Here is a 21,295-nt window from a genome sequence, read left to right as displayed (position 1 = left end):
CTGTATAGAAGCAACACTAGGCACTCTTGCTCGTGTGTTTGTCCCTGTCATTCTTTCTTCTTTTTCCCCCATGTCCCCTTCATCATTCATAACCTTTTGCAGCCAACGTCTGGCGGCAACTGCCGAAGGCCACACAGGCTATGCTGTTTCCCCCACCAGCCTCTGCATATGCAAACTGATCGCTGGTAGCGTACAGCTATTTGACCAGTTGCTTCCCTAGCAGCACACTTCCCTGGCTCATACTTGGGCCAGTTTGGCGCAAGCTTGTGCCAAGCTTGAGCCAAGTTGCCTCTAGCTCGTGCCAGTCTGGCCCAAGCCTTGGCCAAGGAAGTCCGCTACTCTTATCATTGGCTGCTCATTCATTCATCAGGGACATCACATAACTTTACCCTTATGGAAGATGAATTTTGAGAGAAATCGGGATTTTCGCACACTATTGTGGTCCTAAAGATCAGTTTCTTCCACACAAATTTCAAAGCTGCCTGAAAATGATGGCAAGATTCCTTCAAGTACACACAGTACACGTGGGCTCAAGGTTTAAATTGGCTTCTCATATATGTATGATCAATGTGCTTTTATTATATAAAGGCCCAACCGCACAAATCGTTCTCACATGTTTCGTTAGCGTCAGCATCTTGCCACGTCAGCTTGTGCCCGGTGAGAGAAAGGGCGACCATTCCTACAAAGACGTGCGCCAGCCCACATCGGTCGGGCGCAGTGTCGCCAGATCGACGAGGTTTAAAACATCCGAGAGCCCTGTGATGTGATTGCTGCACCAATTGTGCCAAACTGTGCCAAGGGGCTAACCCTGCTACATCCTGCTTCATTGTGCCAAAATATAGGTAATCTGCGCCAAGCCTGCGCCAAAAAACCAATTTCGGTCGCCTTTCAAAACAAAAACTGAGTACTGTAATTGAGCAAGCGTGTGTTATTTGGCGCAAGTGGCCCGATAGACGCGGGTGTGTGCTGACGCTCAAACGCTAACGTGCCAAGTACCAACCATGCCGTCATGCCGTGAAACGAAACCACGTTTTTGTGCGGCGGGAGTTACTTTGCGAGTTGAATCACTCGCTCCTGAAAGCAACGGCCGTGGGAAAATTACATTTGGTCCCCGCCTTCCAGTCACCGTGGTCGCGCGACGTCGGCTGTTGCCGTCCCCGTGTCGCTGCAGATATGGTGCTTTCTAAAATGAAACGAGTACCGCCGCATGTTCATCGACATTCCTGTTCTTCTCAGAGACTGCCGTGTCGACGTATTGATTACCTAGGTTTCGGGAGGTACCTAGGTACGTGAAAAATCTGCCGCGAAAGAAAGTTGGTGAAGAGGAGTGAGATAAAGAAAAGAAAGGCAATGTCTGCACGCTGAACCCACACAGCACGCTGGTTTCTCTTGACTTCAGTCCTTGCACAAAGTGCTCAAAGAACTTTTTGACCCTGGCTCGCAATGTCTTTCATCAATGCGCTCAAGTTCTTTTTTTGTGTGTGTTTAGCTTGTACCTTATTTGTCGGCCTGGCAAGCACGCGCCGCTGGACTGTTTTTTGTCGTATGCTTGACAGTTACATTTTGCATACAATTTTGGGAATCACTTGGCAACGGAGCGGACTGGCATGGTTTCGGTTTCAATCGAACAGCCATTGTCTTTGCACGTCTTAGCACGAAGCACGCGTAACTGCAAGCTTGCCGAAGTTGCCCTCACGTGCATGCAAACATGGTTGCACGACAAAGGCACCAGCCGGGACGCTTGCAATTCATTGTTTTACGTTTTGCTTACTTTGGACGAAAATCTGGCACATCAGAAACCATTAAAATGGTGGAAAGCGGTTTTTCGTAATTGCTCGGCAATACCTACAGCACTGTACACTTGTGGGATGTCTCACCAGTAAAAACACAAGCAGCGAGTTCTGTCACAACACGTCACATCAAAACACAACACAAAGTGCCCTTCATTCATACAGTACTGAAACAAATATTTTTATTTTTTTAAGAATATCTGCTTCAAAAGCCACTTAACGGCTCCTAAACACTGTCTTAGCTGCTCCAAGACACTGTTTTGGTTGCTCTGAAGGGTGCTCCAAAATGGCTTTGGCCAATCACATCACTGAGAGCCCCAACAGCCAGTCACAGCCACCTGGTTATTGTCTGCTGGTGCTGGACAAAGAAGGTTGTTAGAACTTTAAAATCTTTCGTTTTAAATTTGTGCTAAAGCAAACTAACTGTCAATCTCGAAACAAATGTATACCCATCTTGCTGCATTGACTTCGTGGAGACTGACTGGGATGTTCCAGAGGTCGTACCTGGCCTTGCTTCTGCTACGCGCGAATCTGATTGGTCTCTGCCTGGCAAGCCACTTCCGGCGTTGATGCTGAGATCTGGCTGGCACAGACCTCGGTTTGTCCCGCGTGTTGCATTATCGAGGGTGATCTCAAGCGACGCACACCGATGCAGAGCGACATCAATGCCGATGAGGCACGTGGAGGCTGCTGGTGTGGTTGCACCTTTTAGCCAAAGGGCAACACCAACTTAATTATGTTTGCTCTCTGCCGCGTTCATGCAGGCGTTCCGGCAATCTTCGACGTGCAACTCGGGTTCCGAGACTCCCCGAACCCGCCAAAGATAATGACCATTCTCAATGGGCATCCCTTCGTGGGAGACATCTACTTCCGGAGAGTGCCCCTGGATCAAGTTCCAACTGATACGGAAGAGGAGTGCACCAAGTTCCTCTACGACTTGTATGTGCACAAGGTAGGTGTCGTGCCAAAACGTGTCTCAACGGGCTGTGCACCTTGAGGCACACGGGACTCTCGAGAGACTTTTTTTTTTATTAGGTTTTCGAATGGGATGTTTACGTCACGAAATGAACTTTGACCCGAAATAGAAGCATGCTTGGAATCGCTCCTAGAGACGCCAAACTCCCAGAAAACATTTTTGAATTGCCTGGATTGCAGTCATATTTTACAAAATCAACTTTTTCCAAATAAAAACAAAATTTTAGCTCAATGTTTACATTGCGAGGCTCATTATGAGTGAGGAAAGATTATAAAACGCGCTGTTGTTTTGCCACGTTTTGGAATTGACGATTACAGCAAACGTCGTATGACTAGTTTTAACACTGGTTAAAGTTTGCGTATTTCTCAACATAGTTGCACAAAGCTTTAGGTTTCCTTCTTATTCTTCTACTCTTCTACTCCCTGTGACAGCAAAAATTGAAGTGTCTGAAGCAGGACATTTCTTCCACTTGGAAAGCAAGTTACTCCTTGTCTCTTTTGCAACTGATGATAACCGCCTGTGTAGTTTCGAACACCGCTGTCCAGCCTTAACTTGAATAGAACAAAGACATTGTGACCATCTGTGGCGACTGACTGACCTAACTGTCGTGCCACTTCCAGGGGCAGGTTTCCAGAAATCTTTTTTTTTGGTTTTAAAACTGATTTTGTATTGTGGATAACGGCAGATGTTTATCAGTGTCTTTCGGTTAAAACCAGAAAGTCAGCTCCTAATTATAACCTGAGCAGCCAAACTTGAAATTCATGGTCCAAGTACAACATTCTATGGCTTGGTGTAACGTGCACACAACGTACATAACGTATAACATATCAGTTGGAGCATACTTCAAAGTACTCTCCGACTGATGCAATGTGCATGTCGAGACGTTTCTTCTCAATTATTAAAAAAGAACCTTTGAGGGGGGACACCAGAATCAAAAGGCATGCATTTTTCACGCTCACAAATAACGTGTTTACCGATGGACAGGACACGGACATGCAATTTAGAAAGTGTTAACATTCGAGCAATATATTGTACGTACCACACGATGCAGCGTTATCCAAAAATAATTTATTTGAGAAAGATCTCAAATAACACAGTCACAGTCGACGACAGTCACATCTTGACGATCGAACGGAATCCAAGCTGACTTTGTTTTGGGGCACGTTTTGGGGAGAGCTTCCTTTTTTCACAACAGCACCAAGGCAAAGGAATGAACGCGACTGACCCGTTTCCCAACCCAATTCAGACAACTATTTTTAGAGAGATGACTGAGGATTTTACGTGGATTATTTCTGGGAGGGGGAGAACAATGTTCGCCAAATCGCGTCGAGGGTCGTTTGACGTCCTTCACCTCCTTCGTTTCCCGCGCATTTCGAGCAGAAAATCTTGAATGGCAGGCACTTGCCAGCCTTATTTCTCACAATAGAAGATAACACAAAAAGGGTACGCAGCACCCATAAAAAAAATTAAGTGGAAACTTTCAAGAGATACGAGAAAACGTTGAATGCAAAATCGCAAAAACGTAGGTAGAGAACAGCGCTGAGCGGGTAGGGTCTTCACAGTCCAAGAGAGTGGCAGAAAATTTCTAGCTGATAGAGGGTGCGAGAGTCGCACCAGCCACGTCAGCATCAGCAACATGGCGGCGGCCTAGGAGCGTTTTTTGGAAAGGTGTATAGCCTTTTGTTCATTTGCTTGTGAGGACTCCAGGACTCTTTTTAGCAAGCAACTCGGTGCGCCCAAAACTGCCCAGCTGTTCCTCGAAAGATGCCGAGTGCAACTTGTAGCGCTGTGGGCTGCTCAAACAACCCGCCGCGCAGCACGGAGGTGCTTTTCCACAAGTTTCTAACGCACCGAAAATTGGAGAAGGTGTGGGTGAATGCTGTTCGACGAGTGGACTTTGGACTTTGGCTTTAACGCGCTCGAGGAAAAAAAAGGACGAAAAGCAGATGTGTATAGCCCAGCACACGTGTGTTTGAGCGCCTCGGCCCGCGCTGGAGAGCCTCAAAGCTTCCGTGTCTGGCACTGACCCGCAGCGCGAAAGCGAGAGGGCCCCCAGTACTGTATGTCACTGGGAGCGCGGCGTAGAGCAACGCCGCTCCATCCACGGAGCCCCGATGACAATTTAGGCCTAGCGACGAGTATGGAAGACCACACACACGGCGACAGCCGCCGAGTGCGGCACCGAACGAGTTCACTCGTTTTCCAATCGCTAGCTTTTGGGTATACAAGCGACGAATATGGCATAGCGCACGCACAGCGGCGGCCGCCGAGTACGGCACCGTACAAGTTTACGGGTTTTCGAGTCGCTAGCTTTTGAGTATACGCACTAACTCTTGCTACTGCTGGATAACTACCACGTATACAGAATTAAAACAAAATCAGCTCACCTCCTATCTTTAGACGGCTAGCACAGCAGAGGTAGGTGCCACTCGGCCTGCGTACTTGAGAATGAGAACGATCCTGACGTCATATTTACATAGCGGCTGATTTCCAGTGTTGCCGGGGCCTCGAGCGGCTAGTTTCAGTTTTGTTGGCCGCGCCCCAAACAAAACTTTGAAGCGTCGATATCTTTAAAACTACGCACAATAGCGAGAAAACAACTACACCTGTCAATTCAGGGACGCTGACTGCACTAAAAACAGTCATAATCCCAAAATCGAAAGTATGGACCGGAGTTGCCCTTTAAAGGGCAACTCCGCTCAATTTCGAAAAATTTAGGCTTACACGTGATTCAAATTCACAAAGCACTACTAAACAATAGTCTTGTGCGAATAGTGGATTTTGAGTGCGAAGTGAATAGTGGTTTTGGCCAAATGTTTTCTATTTGAATATCGAATAGGTTTTTCCACGCCTTTCACTCCCATTGCATAATGCTTAGACGAAAAGCCAGCCAAACCTGTAAAGGTTATTCCACTTTTCATTCATAAGCTAAGCTTAATCTATCTATATTTATGAACTGTGATCTCAGAAGGCCTGGTGTCTTGGGATGGCAAGTAAACGACAGATTTGACATAAAATGAATCCTATATAGATGGCCAACAATACCAATTGAGTGAATTTACAAATCTTGATATATAAAATATTCTTTCTTTAATCTCAAGTTAAAAAAGAATGAGTCGCGCATAATGAACACAGGTTGTAAAAGCATCTCTGCCTAACATAGTATACTCTTCCATAAAAGTTTAATTTTCAAACTTTTACTACAATTTTACACATTCGCATTCACAAAGTTTCCATTTATTTCCAAATACATGCGGCACGGGTGCACCATCCCGCTTTGAATGTATGCTTTTCTTGAGCACGCAATAACGATATTGTTTATCGCGGCGGGCTACCCCGTTAAGTGCGCTTCTTAGTGAGCACCAATGTAATGCGGAGAAGCAACACCCGCAAAGCTCACTTTCGTAGGTTTTGCTTCTCCGCAGCGCACCAGTGCTTGGTAAGAAGCGCACTCAACGTGGCTAAGCTGCCGTAATCAACACTTCGAAAAACACGAATAGTGCAGTTCTTTTCGAAGCGAATATCGAATAGTGTATTATTCGGAACTACTATTTGAAATTTCGAATATTCGCACAACCCTACTAAACAACTCTACGTCTTCGGATTCGCGAAATGTGGAATATTATTTGTGTAATCCCAATTTAAACATCAGCTGATACCAAAACCGAAACTTCGGTTGCGTCAGGCAACATTGGTCTCGGGTCGTCAGAGTCATGGCCACGCCACGTCGAACCACGTGGTCTTGTGATGTTCGGGAGGGAGCAAGAAACAGGACATGCGATGCGGGCAGGTCGCTTCGCATGGCATGGACGGTGATGGCCGGGGGAAAGCGGGAAGGGGAGAAGATGAAACAGGAGAAGGGGAGCGGAGAAACAGACCGATAAGAGCGCAGGGCAGCGCAAACTATCGCATCCGCGTTATGGTGATCACGTGGACGCCGTTCAGCCAACACCGGGAGGAGAAACTAATGACGTCATCGTTCAATATCGCTCTGAGAAGTAAAAACAAACAAAAGGTGAGAATGACGTAGTCATGCCTCTGACTTAGTGGCTCAATGTCGGCTGCTCCAACTCCGTGGCATTGACTGCGCTGATGATTGCGCCTCGCGCCGCACGCTAGAGTTGGCAGATTTCGGCGACTTGGCTCGCTTGAAGGTTTGCTGGCTAGTTTATTAAATATATAAACGGAATTAGATTGTAATATTTGCCATGGGGTCTTCCTATATGATACTGAAGGGGGCTACATAGTTTTCTAAATATCAGAAATGAAGCGGAGTTGCCCTTTAAGGGAAGATGCGGGTCAAAAAATGGCAATCTTACGTCAAAAATGTAATTTTGTGTCTTTTGGTGTTTTATTATTTTTTAATCTTTATATTTGACGTAAAAAAATAATTAGTGCCAGTTTTTATTGCAAAATTAGTTAAATACACATTTGAAGACCTCCAGGCAATCCATAACGGCATGAGTTTGAGCCATCTTTCTCTGCGTCGTTCTTCAAGTTCTGACGTCACCTGCCATCCCAATTACGTTGACAAGTAGTCCATTTCCTCTCCATAGTTGTCTCCTCTCCATTGCAGTCTTCTGTAGCTTCAATTTCTCATAAGTTTACCAACCGTCCCGGATTTTGCAGGACTGTCCCGTCTTTTCATTAAGCGTCCCGAGTCCTGCATCGCCCCTGTCGGGACAGCTATATGTCCCGAATTTGGTTCAGACTGTCGAGTTAAAAATTTTATGTGATCCAATGTACGCCCAACAATGCGCGTCATGCTGCGAAGCACGAATCGCACGAAGCAATGCTGCGCTGGCTAGCATTGGCTGCGAGAGGCTTTACTCACTTTAGCGTGCCAGCCACGGCTAGCCGGAAATCGGGTCGACATTGGTGATGATCTCTGCCAGACAGCGCCTATTATCATCATCATCGCTTGTACAAACACCTTTGTTTCCCTTCTCCTCCCTCGCGCAGTGCCTGCTGATTATGCACAGACATAATCAAACCAACAGCCTTTAAAGGCTTGTTCACACAGTTGTGTCTGAGTGTGATAAAGTGTCGATGGGGCTAGGGACCAGTGAAGCTTCTTGTTGATGCTTTTTCTCTATTGCTCCACTATTTTTTTCTTTAAATGGAAATGAAGATTAATAATATTATTGCGTGCCATCGTAACTGTTTGTGACGAGACAACACGCTGGGGCCCTATGTCGGGTGGCCCTGGAACTGCATATTACTAGACTGAAGGTTTTCCAGTATCAAATCTATGTGATGAGAAATAGTCACTTATAGCGCCGTCAGAATTATTCCGAGCCCACGGTGAAAGAATAACGCGTAAACAATTAGAAAATATACATCTGGGTTGGAAGTGTTCCAGGGCGTTCTCTAGACAGCCTAAATTTAAGAGATGCACCAACTTAAACTATGAAGAGTATTTGCAGTTTAACAGCGGTCTCCTCTTGCGCCGATCGGTTGCAAATGCGCGTGCGCTGCTTCGTCGCGTGGCAGAAAGGAAATCGGGCGGAGAGGCGGAGATACTCGCATAGGATCCACGCTTTCGTCACCTCTTCGCAGCTCGTATTGCAAACACGTCTCATGAGCCGTGGGACCTCGATTGAGCAGTCGTAAACGCTCTGGAATCAAGGCGCGTTAGTGTTCGCTCGTTCCTAGTCATTCGGAGGGAACGCAGCCCTCACGATTGCACCAAAACGCAGCTGCGTGAACCAGCCTTAAAAGGTTTGTCGCTTGCGTTGCGGCAGACTTGCGAAGTGAGGAGCCGGAATAATGTAAGCATTGGCGGCTCCTTCCCTGCTTGCAGGACAAAGTGATGGAGGACTACCTCGAGACCGGCCGATTTCCAGGCACCGTGAGGGAGCTCCCCGTTCGGGTGTGGCCGGCAGTGAACATGACGGCCTGGGCCATCCTCACTGGAGCGCCGTGTCTGTACGCCTTCTACGCCATCCTGACCAGCGGCAGCACCTTTACGGTGGTGGCCTTCTCCACTTTCATCGCTCTCTGTGAGTGTTCCTTTCCTGCTTTTCTCGTTTGCATCATAAACTTTGCTCGGAGCCTTCTATTAGAAGGTGTTCATGCAGGATTTTGTTGTCCACAAGCAAAAGCTGAGGAGTTAAGGTTGAACCTTTTTAGTGCCTTTTTTTTTTTTTTTTTCCTCTTGCACGTGGAATACAACTTTTGGTCTTGCACTGAAAAGTTGTAGCATGCTTTACGAAGTACATACATGGCTGATTTCATCTCAAATCGGGCAAGCTAATGGCGCCTAATTTTTGATTTTTGTGAAAAATATATGTTTTGGGGGCATTTCTATCTGTGGATTCCCCGTAATTTTTTTTTTTTTTTTTTTTTGAGTTATGGAGTGTAGAAGACGCTGTGCCAGAAATTAGCGTTTTCCCTTGTCGCCGTAGGTCGTAAGTTGGATGCCCTCTGTTGCCGCTATCTATTTCTTTGCCTCCTTTAAACTTTTTTTTTTTAGCATTTAGCAGGGATTATAAAGACACTTTGGACAAAAAACAAGTTATAAGTTTAAAAAAAAATGTTCTTACAAATTGTGGGACTGACCTCCCCGAGTCAATATTTTATCAACTTTGGCAGGTCCCTACTTTGGTTCAACTTAAAGGGGCACATTAAAAAGGATTCTGCGATTGTCTATTCCTGGTCATAACCGATTCTACAGGCCCTAAGCATCCTAAAAATCTAAAAATGACAATCACGCTATGCCGATTTATTTAATTAAAAACGTGATGAAAGGTTTGTACACACCGCTATCTGAGCAGATTTTCTACTCAGATAGTGGTGTGTCCTGCTGGTGAGGTTAGCATACCACTTTAAACCCTTAGGGTTTGAACCAGTATGCTAATCTCACCAGCTCACGTGTGTATTCTTTCTTACGGTCTCTTTGAAAAGGAAAGGACTGAAAAGAGAAGGCAAAAAGCCAATTGGTAAGATTCACAAAGATTAAGTAAACAAAACCTGGTGGTCAAAGTGATAAAGTAATCTGCTGCTGAAACCCAAGAATAGATACAACTGTTTATTATTTATTGCCACAGAGCGCAGGATATGACTAGGCTGTATAGTTTCCGGTTTTAACCGAAAAAGACCGATAAACATCTGCCGGCGTTGAAAAGAAAAAAAATCGGTTAAAGCCGTAAAACACCGGTTTTTAGATATTTGCGTACAAGCGGCAGTTGTTTTTTTTTTTTTTTTTCACCCACAAAATTTGTGTAAACGTTCCTCAAACTTTTTTATATTTTTTCTTTACGGTCGTCGTTTGGGTTTTCCCAGGTCTCTTAGTGATTAAGATGTGTTTTTTCTATCAGTGGTCATTACTTTGACCATCGGAGTATGTCCCCAAAAGTTTGTCTTCATTCTGCCCTTTTGTAGATAGCCCCGTTGAAAGTTGCCCTACTTCTCTGTGGGCTCTAGTTGGGGCGGGTTTGAAACGTCTTTTATATTGTGTGGGTCGAAGCGCGTCCGGAAGCTGCACTCGCCAGACTGGCCTGTACTATCCCAAGGTTCTTTGTACATTTTGGACTTCCCGCGTCTAGCGCAAATGTAGAGCGCGCGCTCTCGAAGTTGCGCGCAGTCAACAGGAAGGAGTAGGCGGGAATGACAGGTGCGAGCCTTGGAATGTATGCATGCGTATATTAGGGGAATGAAGTGTGAAGAATATTGTGTATCAGATGTAAATGAAAATTGAACCGTTTCTCGTCTTGATTGTTCGTTTCTATTCGCGATTTTCTCCGTCGCTAAAAGCCGTTTCAAGCTTCTGCACGAGACAGTTCACCGAAATGCACCGGTATTTTGGAAATAAATAAACACCGAAAAACATCCGCCCATCTTTTTACACAAATAAACGCCGGAAAGTATACAGCCTAGATATGACATGCCATAGTGAGGTTGTGGCTGCCAGGTTGAACTTCAGAACTGACTAAACAGTAGGCATAGTAAGATCCTACTTGACCGGTTGAAGCGGTAAAAATTAAAAATGCCATAACTTTTCTTATTGATACTGGATTCATGAGCATGACATGATCCCCAAGACTCCCGGTAAAAACCGACACAAACACTGAAAGGTCTCAGTTTGAGACCTCTCAGTGTTTACATTGTTTTTTTACCTCCAGTCTTTGGGTTTATGTTATGTTCAATGTATACCAGCTAGTTTGGCAACTTGCAGTCAGTTTATTATTGATACTACTTGTTGTGTAACGACCCAGCGACTCTAGTTTTTGCAGCATGCAACAGTGGATAGTATGACCTAAGTGAAATTTGCAAAAATATTCCAAAAGCCGGGAATCATAATGATCAGAAAAATTGCTCCGACTTTACTCAACAAGATTAACAATTTAATCAAACGTTTCGTCTCCCATCCGGGAAACATCGTCAGTGAAACCTACAAGCAGGAATGAGGGAAAAAACTTCAACAGTCCTATTATCCGCGTACACATCGGGGAGGGGGCCGCGGTTGGAATTGCAAGCTGATGAGTCACCTCGGATGAACCATGATTCCACGAACCTGCGTGGACCCCACCTTTGTTCGCGCGCCAGAGTGGACGCATTCTCAAAGTCGAAACAGTGACCCGTAGTCCAACAATGGCCTACGAGTTCCGTCTTCGCTCTTGTCGCATGCGTGGCCTTCGCCACGTCTCTTTTGTGTTCGTTTAAGCGAGTGCAGCGCTTCCGGCCTGTCTCCCCAATGTAGGATGCGTCACAGTTTAGACACTCCACTTTATACACAACACCGCACCCAGAGTCCCAGTGCGGTGTTGTGTATAAAGTGGAGTGTCTAAACTGTGACGCATCCTACATTGGGGAGATAGGCCGGAAGCGCTGCACTCGCTTAAACGAACACAAAAGGGACGTGGCGAAGGCCACGCATGCGACAAGAGCGAAGACGGAACTCGTAGACCATTGTTGGACTACGGGTCACTGTTTCGACTTTGAGAATGCGTCCACTCTGGCGCGCGAACAAAGGTGGGGTCCACGCAGGTTCGTGGAATCATGGTTCATCCGAGGTGACTCATCAGCTTGCAATTCCAACCGCGGCCCCCTCCCCGATGTGTACGCGGACTTGCTTAAATAGGACTGTTGAAGTTTTTTCCCTCATTCCTGCTTGTAGGTTTCACTGACGATGTTTCCGGGATGGGAGACGAAACGTTTGATTAAATTGTTTATCTTGTTGGGTAAAGTCGGAGCAATTTTTTTGATCAAGTGAAATTTGTGCTTAATGCCTGCGAAGCCTGTCAGCCTAAGCCTTTCCTCGTTTTCCTTGCAGTGTTCTCTGTTCTTAATTGGCTCGTAGGGCTCTCTGAAATTGAGAAGAGTTCGTCGTACGGCACCACGAAAACCGACGGCTCTGCTTCCGGCAAGACCTCTGAAGGGGACGAGGTGAAGCCGGTCAGGAACGGCGAGACTGTCGCCGCAGACTCCTGAGTCGGACTGACCAGCACTGAGATTTGATACTCTTCCTCTATCCTGTTCCACGAATGGACAGGGGAAAGCCCCTGAGAGGCGGAGGTGTGGGCTCTCGAAACAGCTCACACTATTTCTGTTTGGTTCACAACCCTTTGGTCAGCATGGTAGGAGATTGTAATGTTCTGGGAACTTCCTCTTTGCTTTCTTCTTGTTTATGTGTTTTGTTTTTTTTTTGTGGAGGGAGAATGCCTAGAAGATGAGAACTTATGAGGATCTATTCTATATAATGTTTTTCTTTTTTTTGTGTGTGCTTCAATGCTGTCTTCGAAAATGGTAGACACAGGATTGGGAATGAGGCTTCACCATCAGTATGCACTTTGTGAAGGACAGAGGTGGCGTGCAGTTACACCAACGATCCTGCGATTTGGAATGTTGTATATTGCATTATAAGTGTTGAGTACTACCTCCAGATGTTCACATGTTCGTTCAGAAGTTTCAAGCTGTGCATTCGTGGGTTCTGGGCAGCCTGTCAGGGCTGGTTGAACTTGCATTCAGTCACTTGCCATTTGTTGCACTGAAACTATGTGGAATCACTTATTTCCAGTCAAGAAGCTAAAAGGGAACATTTTTTATTGAGTCTAAAAGTGGAGGCCTCTCCACAAGAAATTTTGGTAGCTGTGATAGCTTGGTTGTTTGGCAAGCAAATATATTTTATTTCATGTTCGTTTAGGCAGAAGAAATATCTCCCATCTTTTGTAGCAGTCTGATGGCTTCCCATGTAAGTTTTTGATGGCAGGATTTGTTGGCATTCTACTTGCAATTGAAAAAAACAGCAGATTTAGTTACAAGTAAAAGTGTGCAGTTGGTGCCAAGGTCATCCCTTCTGCCTCCATTCAACCAGTGGTTTCTGCATTTCGTCACTAGGCTTTCACTCCATTTCGTGACATAAGTTATCTATATTCAGCTTCATTTTGTAGCACATCATTGTTGACTTTCCTCTTGCATTAGTTTTCTGTTACACTCGCTAATTTTTTTCCCATTTTAGAGGGAGGCTTGGAGGCTGATATGATATGGTGCAATTTCTTTATTGGCTTGCTTTATTGGTGTGGTAACGTCCACACAGATCGGACTTTGGCAAGATGATTATGAGAGTAGTGAGTATCATCCTGTGCTGCCATCTTGTACGCATGGCTGAGACGGCGGCCAGTACAAATTTACAAAACATTTGCTATCCAGAAAATTTTATTTTTATAGGTATAGACATCTGTCACTTTTCTTCACATGTTCAGATTTTGCACATGGTACAGTAGTATATGAGTGGTTGCAGAGGTGTAATATTTACTATGCTGTGAAGAATTTATAAGCATACAAGTCTCAATATTGGATGTGACAAGAACAGAGTTTCGGTGTCAAGTGACAATGTTCCTACAGAAGTGCATATGTACCCTTATATTTTTATTGAATATGCAAATACTGTTCTTACAAATACTACTCCCCCCGTGCCCTACTGGATCAGTTGTACAGCCTTTCATGTTTTAACTACTTAGCATAAAGTGGACACGTTAGTTTTAAAGTCCTTTTTTGTTTAAATGTAATGTATATGAAGCAGTGAATTACTTAATATATTTGTTCATTTTGCTGGTACACATTGAACACTAAGTGTATGGTTTGCAGCTGATAAAATGTATATTAGATTTCATGGTGAAATAATATATTGGTAATTTATCACTGACATGTTTTGGTTGTCGGTTCATGTTTGGTGGTCAGACGGTCATTACGAGTAGGTCTGAGTACAGGGTGGATATTGTTTTGCCAAATATACCTAGAAATAGCAGTGGAAGTGTGACATTGTGACAATCCTTAAATTCCCAGTGTTAAACCAAATGCTCCAAACAAATCAAATATGTAGGGTCACAATTGCAGTGCAATTGAAGTACAGTATATTGCATATGCCACCCTTGGTAAAATCAAGGTCCGAAACATCTGAAGCATGGACAGTGCTCCTGTGAATTACATTGTAGCTAAGTATGACATGTTTTACTTCAATTCCTATGAAATAACGAAAGCTTAGCTTGGGAGCATGTTTGTATGCACATTGTCTCAGTTATGAACTGTGACAAATTTTTATTATCTTACCAAGTCACTTTTTTGGGGGTGGGGTAAGTCACTTTTTTTGGGGGTATTTGGTGCTATGATCTAAAGTTTGTGCAAGATGTTAACGTAGCACATTTATTCACTTTGGTTGACTTTTTTCTTTTGGTATTGTTATCTATAGTTAGGGGTCGATGTATAGTCTTAACTTGACAAGCTCGAGCTTAATAGTGATAGAGCTATTTGAGATTCTTCATGGCGTCAGCCGCTGCTCCGAGCACACCAGTGCATACTGCCATACCAGTGTGAAGCGGTGGTGCTTGATGTGAGCTGCGCGGTGCAAGCGTTGCGGTATACAGGGTCAGCTAATTGACATTATAATCATGTTATCAGGAGACTAGGGGACTAAATTCTGGAGAAAAGCTCGCAGAAGAATAAACTAAGTATACTCCATTTCACCTTACGTCCGGACGCAGTGGACACTGCGAGCTATCCCAGCCAATCCCTCTCTGTGGACATAGCCGCTTTCTGCGCATCGCTGCGTCCCCTCTCCAAGGTCAAGTGACACTTGCACGGCCTTGGATTGGCTCTGATGGCTCATAGCATCTGCTGCGAAAAAAAGCTTTTTAGAGTAAAATATTTTGTACAAACTAGTCGTTGCTTTTTTCAAGCAGTTGTGACACCATAACTTTTATGGCGTTCCAAAAAAAAAAAAAAAAAAACCCACACTAAATTTGGACATGTTTTTAAGTTTCGGATTTCTGTCAGAATGCACCTCTACGCCAGTTGTCCTGCTCCCCGTGGCCAAAGCGTGCAACTGGCGTGCCCCGCTACGCATCCTTCGCGTCTCGGAGCTGAACCCAAGAATTAGCTAGCTTATTCTTGCAATGCCATTCGCAGTGATAAGATTTCTGTGCCAAACAGCGCTGAAGTGCTTACTTCGCTATACATCCTGCCGCATTTTGCCAAATATAAGAAATTTGCGCCAACATTCCGCCCCGCAAGCCCGCGGCATTGCCGGATCAATATGGTAAGCTTGTGCGAATGTGCTTTCAGGAACCGCCTCAAATAACGCACTACTCGATTTGGTCTCTCTGTCAAACACTGGCAGTACTTGGAAGTTTCACAACATTTCTCATGTTCGGGGTGCGTTCTGACGAGTTGGCTTCGTTGTGTAGTGCGCTCCTGCACTCTGCACTGTTGTACTGCAGTGAAGCGACAATCGCGAATCAGGTACTACGATTTTGCGTGCCTTGCTGCGCCAGCAGCACACATGTGCTAAGGGGAAATTAACCACTCCAGAGTGGGATGTTGCAGACGCAGACAGTAAGTATATATGAAAAAAGAAATTGGTGAGTGCTGACAGAGCAACTCTACGTTGTAGTATGTATCATAGACCAATATTCTTACGATATCTTTTCTTTTTTTCATGTAACCAAGCATCTTTGGGCTTTGCCAAGTTTATATGGACTGCTCTATAATTTAATGTTTATGTAATCTGTTTAATTACCATCTTTATATCGGTTCCATCCGTTTGGTGGCACAATGAGTGGATTGCATGAAACTTTTATAAGCTGGTGAAGTGCATTGAAGCTGGGGAGTAACCTTAACCAGTTCGGCTGGATTTTCTTTAATGCTCTCGCTACACTTGCACACTTAACTGCAGTTGCGCTAAGCCATAGTTACCACACAATACTTGCGGACAACATTTTGTGGCTACGCAGTCAAAGCTACGGGCGCACGTGCGCTTGAGCATCTTGAGCACCCATTAAAGCAGCGCACGCGCACTTGTGAAATTAAGGCCCAATTCCTCCTCTCCCCGCGTTTTCCTCCTTTCCATCGACGGCAATCCTCCTCGCCCTCCGTTTGCGCTGCACCCCCCGCCGCCATGTCTAAGCGGGGCCCACAAGGCGCGCGCCTGTGTGCCGGGCACGACCGGGTGCCGAGCCGTACATGTTATTGCATATGGCGGACTAGAGATTTTTTACAGCAGAGCTGTTAAGGGCTAGTTTCCCCAAGATCGTGTCCCCAGGATTGTGTCCCCCGCAAAGAAATGGACGACACAAAGCTCTGTTTGCCGCCGTCGCTCATAGATGGCGGTAGCTGTCCAGAGTGTTGTGTTTGCCGGTTGTCTGCTTGCCGCCGTCGCTCAAAGATCGCGGCAACATTTCTTCGGAGGAAGAGGAGCAGGAACGGAACGAGCGACGATGTGCGCAGCAGCGAGAATGGTTTCGCAACCGCTGCGAGGCCACTATCGCCTAAAGTTCTACTGCGTCGAGCGCTTCAGATTCCCTTGCAAAAGCAGAGCAGATCGCACGCCTGGAAAGCCACCGCCGAGAACAGAAGCTACAGCTCCGCTCTCTTCACTAAAGTAAAAAAACAATTTTTTTTTTTTTAAGGTATGAAGACAGTGTTGTTTTTTAGCGTGAAGAAACTCGCGTTTGTGTCGTGTGTTTATTGGAAGTTATAAAGCACGGAAAGACCGGCAAATATGATCGCGCGAGCAGGGTCGGAATCGCTCGGGCGTGAAGACAAGCTTTCTCCCATTCCGCTAAACGCAAACGATTAAAAAAAAAAAAAAAAAATGAAAACAATGTAGTTGAGCATTTTGGGACATCGGCAGGCACTGCGAAAATATATTTCGTTTACCCGTTTATTGCAGCAAAAGCTGAGAGCAGGCACACGATAGAATGCACCTCTGTCTGCGTTTAAATAGAGTTTCGTGGGCAAGGACCACGGTGTGGACTGAGTGGCTAGCGGGAGCTCTTGCCGTTGCTTTGAGCATGAATTGGGCACGCGCCCGCAAGGCTCGCAATCCTTAGCGCATGCTCTACTAAAACTTTTTAGTATTTTGAACGAAGTGCTTTGGAGAATCGGTATCGCTCGAGTTAGGCAAATAAAAGACACCACTACGCGTGTAAAACAGGACTTTTCGGTAACTTGTAGCATCACCGATCGTGCTGTCAATCCAGCAGCTTGGTTTACTTCATACACATTTTATAAGCGTCGAATGCTATCTGCAACTGTGCACATGCGCGCAGATGAATACGCGACGCCTACTTTTTACGCGCCTCGTGCATGGAACTGCCCATCAAATAATCAATTACAATCACTTGTATCCCCTCCGTTAAAATGAAAAATAGCCCGTGCTCGGTTGCCTTGCCAGCACGTTTCTCATTTATCACATATACAGGGTGTCACAAAAGAAAATTTACACGGTCTTTTTTACCGCAAAAATAAACTAGTCTTCGCCGAACGCTCATTCTCCGCCCGAAGGTAGCGCTAGAGGCAGTGGCGTACCAACTTTTTTTTGAGTTGGGGGGCAAACCAAACCAGAACACCCCCCCCCCAAAGCCGGGAGGCTGAGCCCTTAGACCTTTTTCGCAAGGGCGCCGCCATCTTGAATTGTCGTCACTTCCAGTATGGGCGAAAACATTGTTTTGCCGTAGCCACGCCAACAAAAGCATTTAGGAGATAAGCGTAGCCGTCACGTATTCTCGCTTTGCCTCCCCTCTATTTTTTTACTACTTGCAGGTTGAAACGTTTTCATATTTTTTTGTCGCCCATACCGGATATGCCTACTTGGCGGTCGGGGGCGAGAGTAAGCGGAAAAGGTCCATACCTTGGGCGCCGCCGGCCAGTATTTTCCCTGCCCAGTGGCGGCTTTTTAGGGGGGGGGGGGGGGGGGGGGGGGCAATACACATTCCTTGCCTCCCCACTCAGAACTAGGGGAGGGGGGGCAAGCGCCCCCCTTGCCCCCCCGGTTGGTACGCCCGTGGCTAGAGGTCAACCAGATGCCAAAGTTTCAGCCCGAACCGATACCTTAATCAAAAGTTATAAATGATTTTCTGAAAATTTCAATGGGAAAATGGCGGCCGACGGAGTTTTCAAACACATGGGGCTCTATGGCACCAGAAACCGAAAACGGGCAAAAATGAGCTCTATTTTCTCATTAAAATTTTCAGAAAATCACTTATAACTTTTGATTCAGTTATCGTATCGGGCTGAAACTTTGGCATCTGGTTGTGACCTCTAGCTCTACCTTTGGGCCTGGAATGAGCGTTCGGCGATGCCTAGTTTATTTTTGCGGTAAAAAAGACGGTGTAAAATTTCTTTTGTGACACCCTGTATTAGTGTTTTGACGTTCTCACGCGCAAGGTACACACTTGACTCTCAAAGAGCTCTGCCGCACAGCCGCGGGCGTACCTTACTGTGTGAGTTACAAAACGAGGACAGAGAGATCCTTCAGCAAAGCCTTTAAAATACAAAAGCAATATTTTTATTGTCGATAATTGATGTTTTATTGATCACAAAAGATAAATTACATACAAAGATAAAGACAAGAAAATATTTGTTGCTACAAGGCAAAATATTGCTCATTGGGAAGAGGTCGGCGTGAAAAAATGGAAGGATCTGCATATGGCTTGAGTTTCTTGAGGCCAGTCTTTGCCAAGATCACTGGCTCAAACTGATTGTGAAGTGATCCTGAAAAATAGATGTAGCATCGCATATATTTAGTTGTCGCTTGTGAAGCACCAGTCGCAGAAATATGTTGCACAAACGAAATCGCGAGGTGCTCGATCGTTGGTGACTCTCCTTTCAGTGGCGCAATATGCACGCGGTAACACTACGACCCACTTTATTTTAGTGGCACTCTAGTCCCTCACGCGTCGTTCTCAACTCGGCCGACTCAATGCAAGCGAGCTAAGAGCGAGCAAGTCGGTTTCCATTATCAAATACGCGGGAAAAGACGTGACAGAGTTCTTCATGCAGGTACTTTTGTTCCGTGTTTATCTCATCTCACGCTCGTATTAGGCGATCTTCATCGGCGAGACGGAAAGAGACAGGTGATACGATCCGGAGTTTTAAAGTGACTTACCTCGCAAAGTCTCCCTCGGAGGCTGTCGAAACTTTTCCGACCGATCCGGTGGAGCCAATGTCGGAACGGCAAAAAGCTTCTTCCCTTCCGCAATGCTGTTTGTGCATTCCACAGCGCATCATGATGGCATCGTGTTGCCGCCGATGTAATAGTAAACAAAAAAAAAAAAAAAAAAAAAAAAAAAACGGTCGTGAGCAACGGAGCCACCGCTACGCCTCGCCCGGTGATGGCGTTGATTTCTAGCGGACCACTGAATCGCGCAGGATCATGGGAAGGCAGCGGTCACGTGTCGCGCCCGATCCAATTGAAGCGAGTTGAAAGAGCACTTTTGAAAGGGAAAGGGCATGGCAGAGGAGAAATTTCTCTTCTCCATTTCAGACAATGGTTTATGTTAAATAGCTGTGTGGCGCCGCGTAACAGCAGTTAAAGAAGATTATTCTCATTCACGTGCCAATTTTTGTTATGAAGTTCTACGTATAAAATATCACCTATGTTCATGATAGAGATGCCGCGAACTTTCTCCGAATCGAAGTTTCGATGATCAAATCAAGCGGTTCGAAAGATTTCGAGTTTTCAAACTTTCTGTATCGAAAATTCGACGGAAGTCGAATTTTTGACCGTGCTAAATTAAGAAGTTCGACGCTTTTTGAAATTTCGAACTTTGCACGTTCAGAAGTGCAATGTTTTTCGAACCTTCGAACTTATTACGCTAAAAAAGTTAGATCCTTTTCAAACTTATTACGCTGCAAAATTCGATGCTTGTCGAACTTTCGACCTTGATAAACTAAAAAAATCGATGCTTTTTGAACTTCCTACGCTAAGAAATTCGATAATTTTCGAACTTTCGACCTTATTTATCTAGAGAATTTGAAAATTTTCGAATAGTCGAACTTTTAAGGTAAACGTTCGAAGTTCGTCGAACTTCGAGAGACCGGCGGGCGGTTTAATTTGAACTCAATCAGTGAGGTACATTCGCAATTTTTTTTCTCGAATTTTTACATACGGTGTCGCATTCCTCGCGAAAGACAATGCCGTTTATTTCAATTTTATGGCAAGCTTAGTTTTAAAGAAATAAATTCCCGAAGGAGCGAGGAAGGACGACGGGATTTTTACGATTGTCGTTTGTGCCATATTTGAAGCGCGCTATAGCCGAAGCTATTTATGGTAGAGATGTTGAACTTTTTAAGAATGATCTATGTCTAGCCTAGGTAGGTGTCGTCTTAAGATATGATTATTGTTATTCAAGATAAGTTTCGAAGAAATGTCCAAGCATGTATCTACGGGCAATTATGCCCTAAGCTTAGTAACTTTTTTCGTCTAAATTGCTTGAAGTATCGCATTTAAATTAACACCACAGACAGTGCATATCATTGCCATCTGCAGAATACAAAATAATGTATTTTTTTACGTGGAGGAATAAATCAACTCAGGGGGGGGGGGGGGGGGGGGGGGAGAGATTTCTAAGATTGTTCAAATTCAGCACGTCAATAAAAAAAATGTTTTTTTGTTTTGTTTTACGTTTATGGGACGTGTTTTGTTTTAGCCTGCACACATTTCGTTTGGAGAAACTTGTTTCGAAGTTCTGAGCCTCTGATTATGCAAGAATACAACACTCCCGGCAGGTTCTACATAGATTTTTTTTTTTTTCTCTCCAGCTTTTCATTTCCGCATTTATTGTTATGTTTAATTTTTTTTTTACCAATGGCACTGTTATTTAGGTCGAAAAGACAGCTTTGAACCTCCGAACGACTGAGCATGTGACGAGTAGTGCCTTCTGACAACGAGTTTCCGACAATGACCATCTACACGATCGTTTATGCAGTGAAGAGCGACAGTAGCTATACATATGCATAAATAATTTCAGATTAAAATAAGCTCGACAGCGCCCTCTTTCCTCGTATTGTTTTCTTTAAGAGTCCGAAATATCTGGAAAGGGGGGGGGGGGGGGGGGGGGGACTCCGGCACGCGAAGCGTTTTTGGGAGCAGCCAGTATTCCGACTATGCTCAATGGCCTGCTCTTGAGCGACTAACGGGCTGTCGGATGGCAGGATAAAACGTCAATTTGTTATCACAAATATTGAGTAAAAATTTTTTTTAAAATTTTTGAATGTAATCTAGAAACTTGTCATCCGCAAGTTTTCTATG

The 21,295-nt window shown here is 45.0% G+C and overlaps 1 protein-coding gene across 1 annotated transcript in view; it reads left to right on the top strand.

The window, feature by feature from the left end:
- Positions 1-13,914, top strand: part of LOC8028069 (1-acyl-sn-glycerol-3-phosphate acyltransferase delta) — a 54,918-nt gene extending 41,004 nt beyond the window's left edge. Inside the window, exons 6-8 of the mRNA XM_029982866.4 lie at positions 2,555-2,742; positions 8,570-8,768; positions 12,041-13,914. Coding sequence (XP_029838726.2) covers positions 2,555-2,742; positions 8,570-8,768; positions 12,041-12,198 — 545 coding nt within the window. The 3' untranslated portion in view covers positions 12,199-13,914. The remainder of the gene's footprint in view (positions 1-2,554; positions 2,743-8,569; positions 8,769-12,040) is intronic.
- The last annotated feature ends 7,381 nt before the right edge of the window (positions 13,915-21,295 follow it).

This window comes from Ixodes scapularis, unplaced genomic scaffold, assembly GCF_016920785.2.
Source record: "Ixodes scapularis isolate PalLabHiFi unplaced genomic scaffold, ASM1692078v2 PGA_scaffold2__306_contigs__length_199485367, whole genome shotgun sequence".
Classification (NCBI taxonomy): Eukaryota; Metazoa; Arthropoda; class Arachnida; order Ixodida; family Ixodidae; genus Ixodes; species Ixodes scapularis.
The sequence above is the reverse complement of the archived record's forward strand: the minus strand, read 5'-3'. Positions and strand labels throughout refer to the sequence as shown.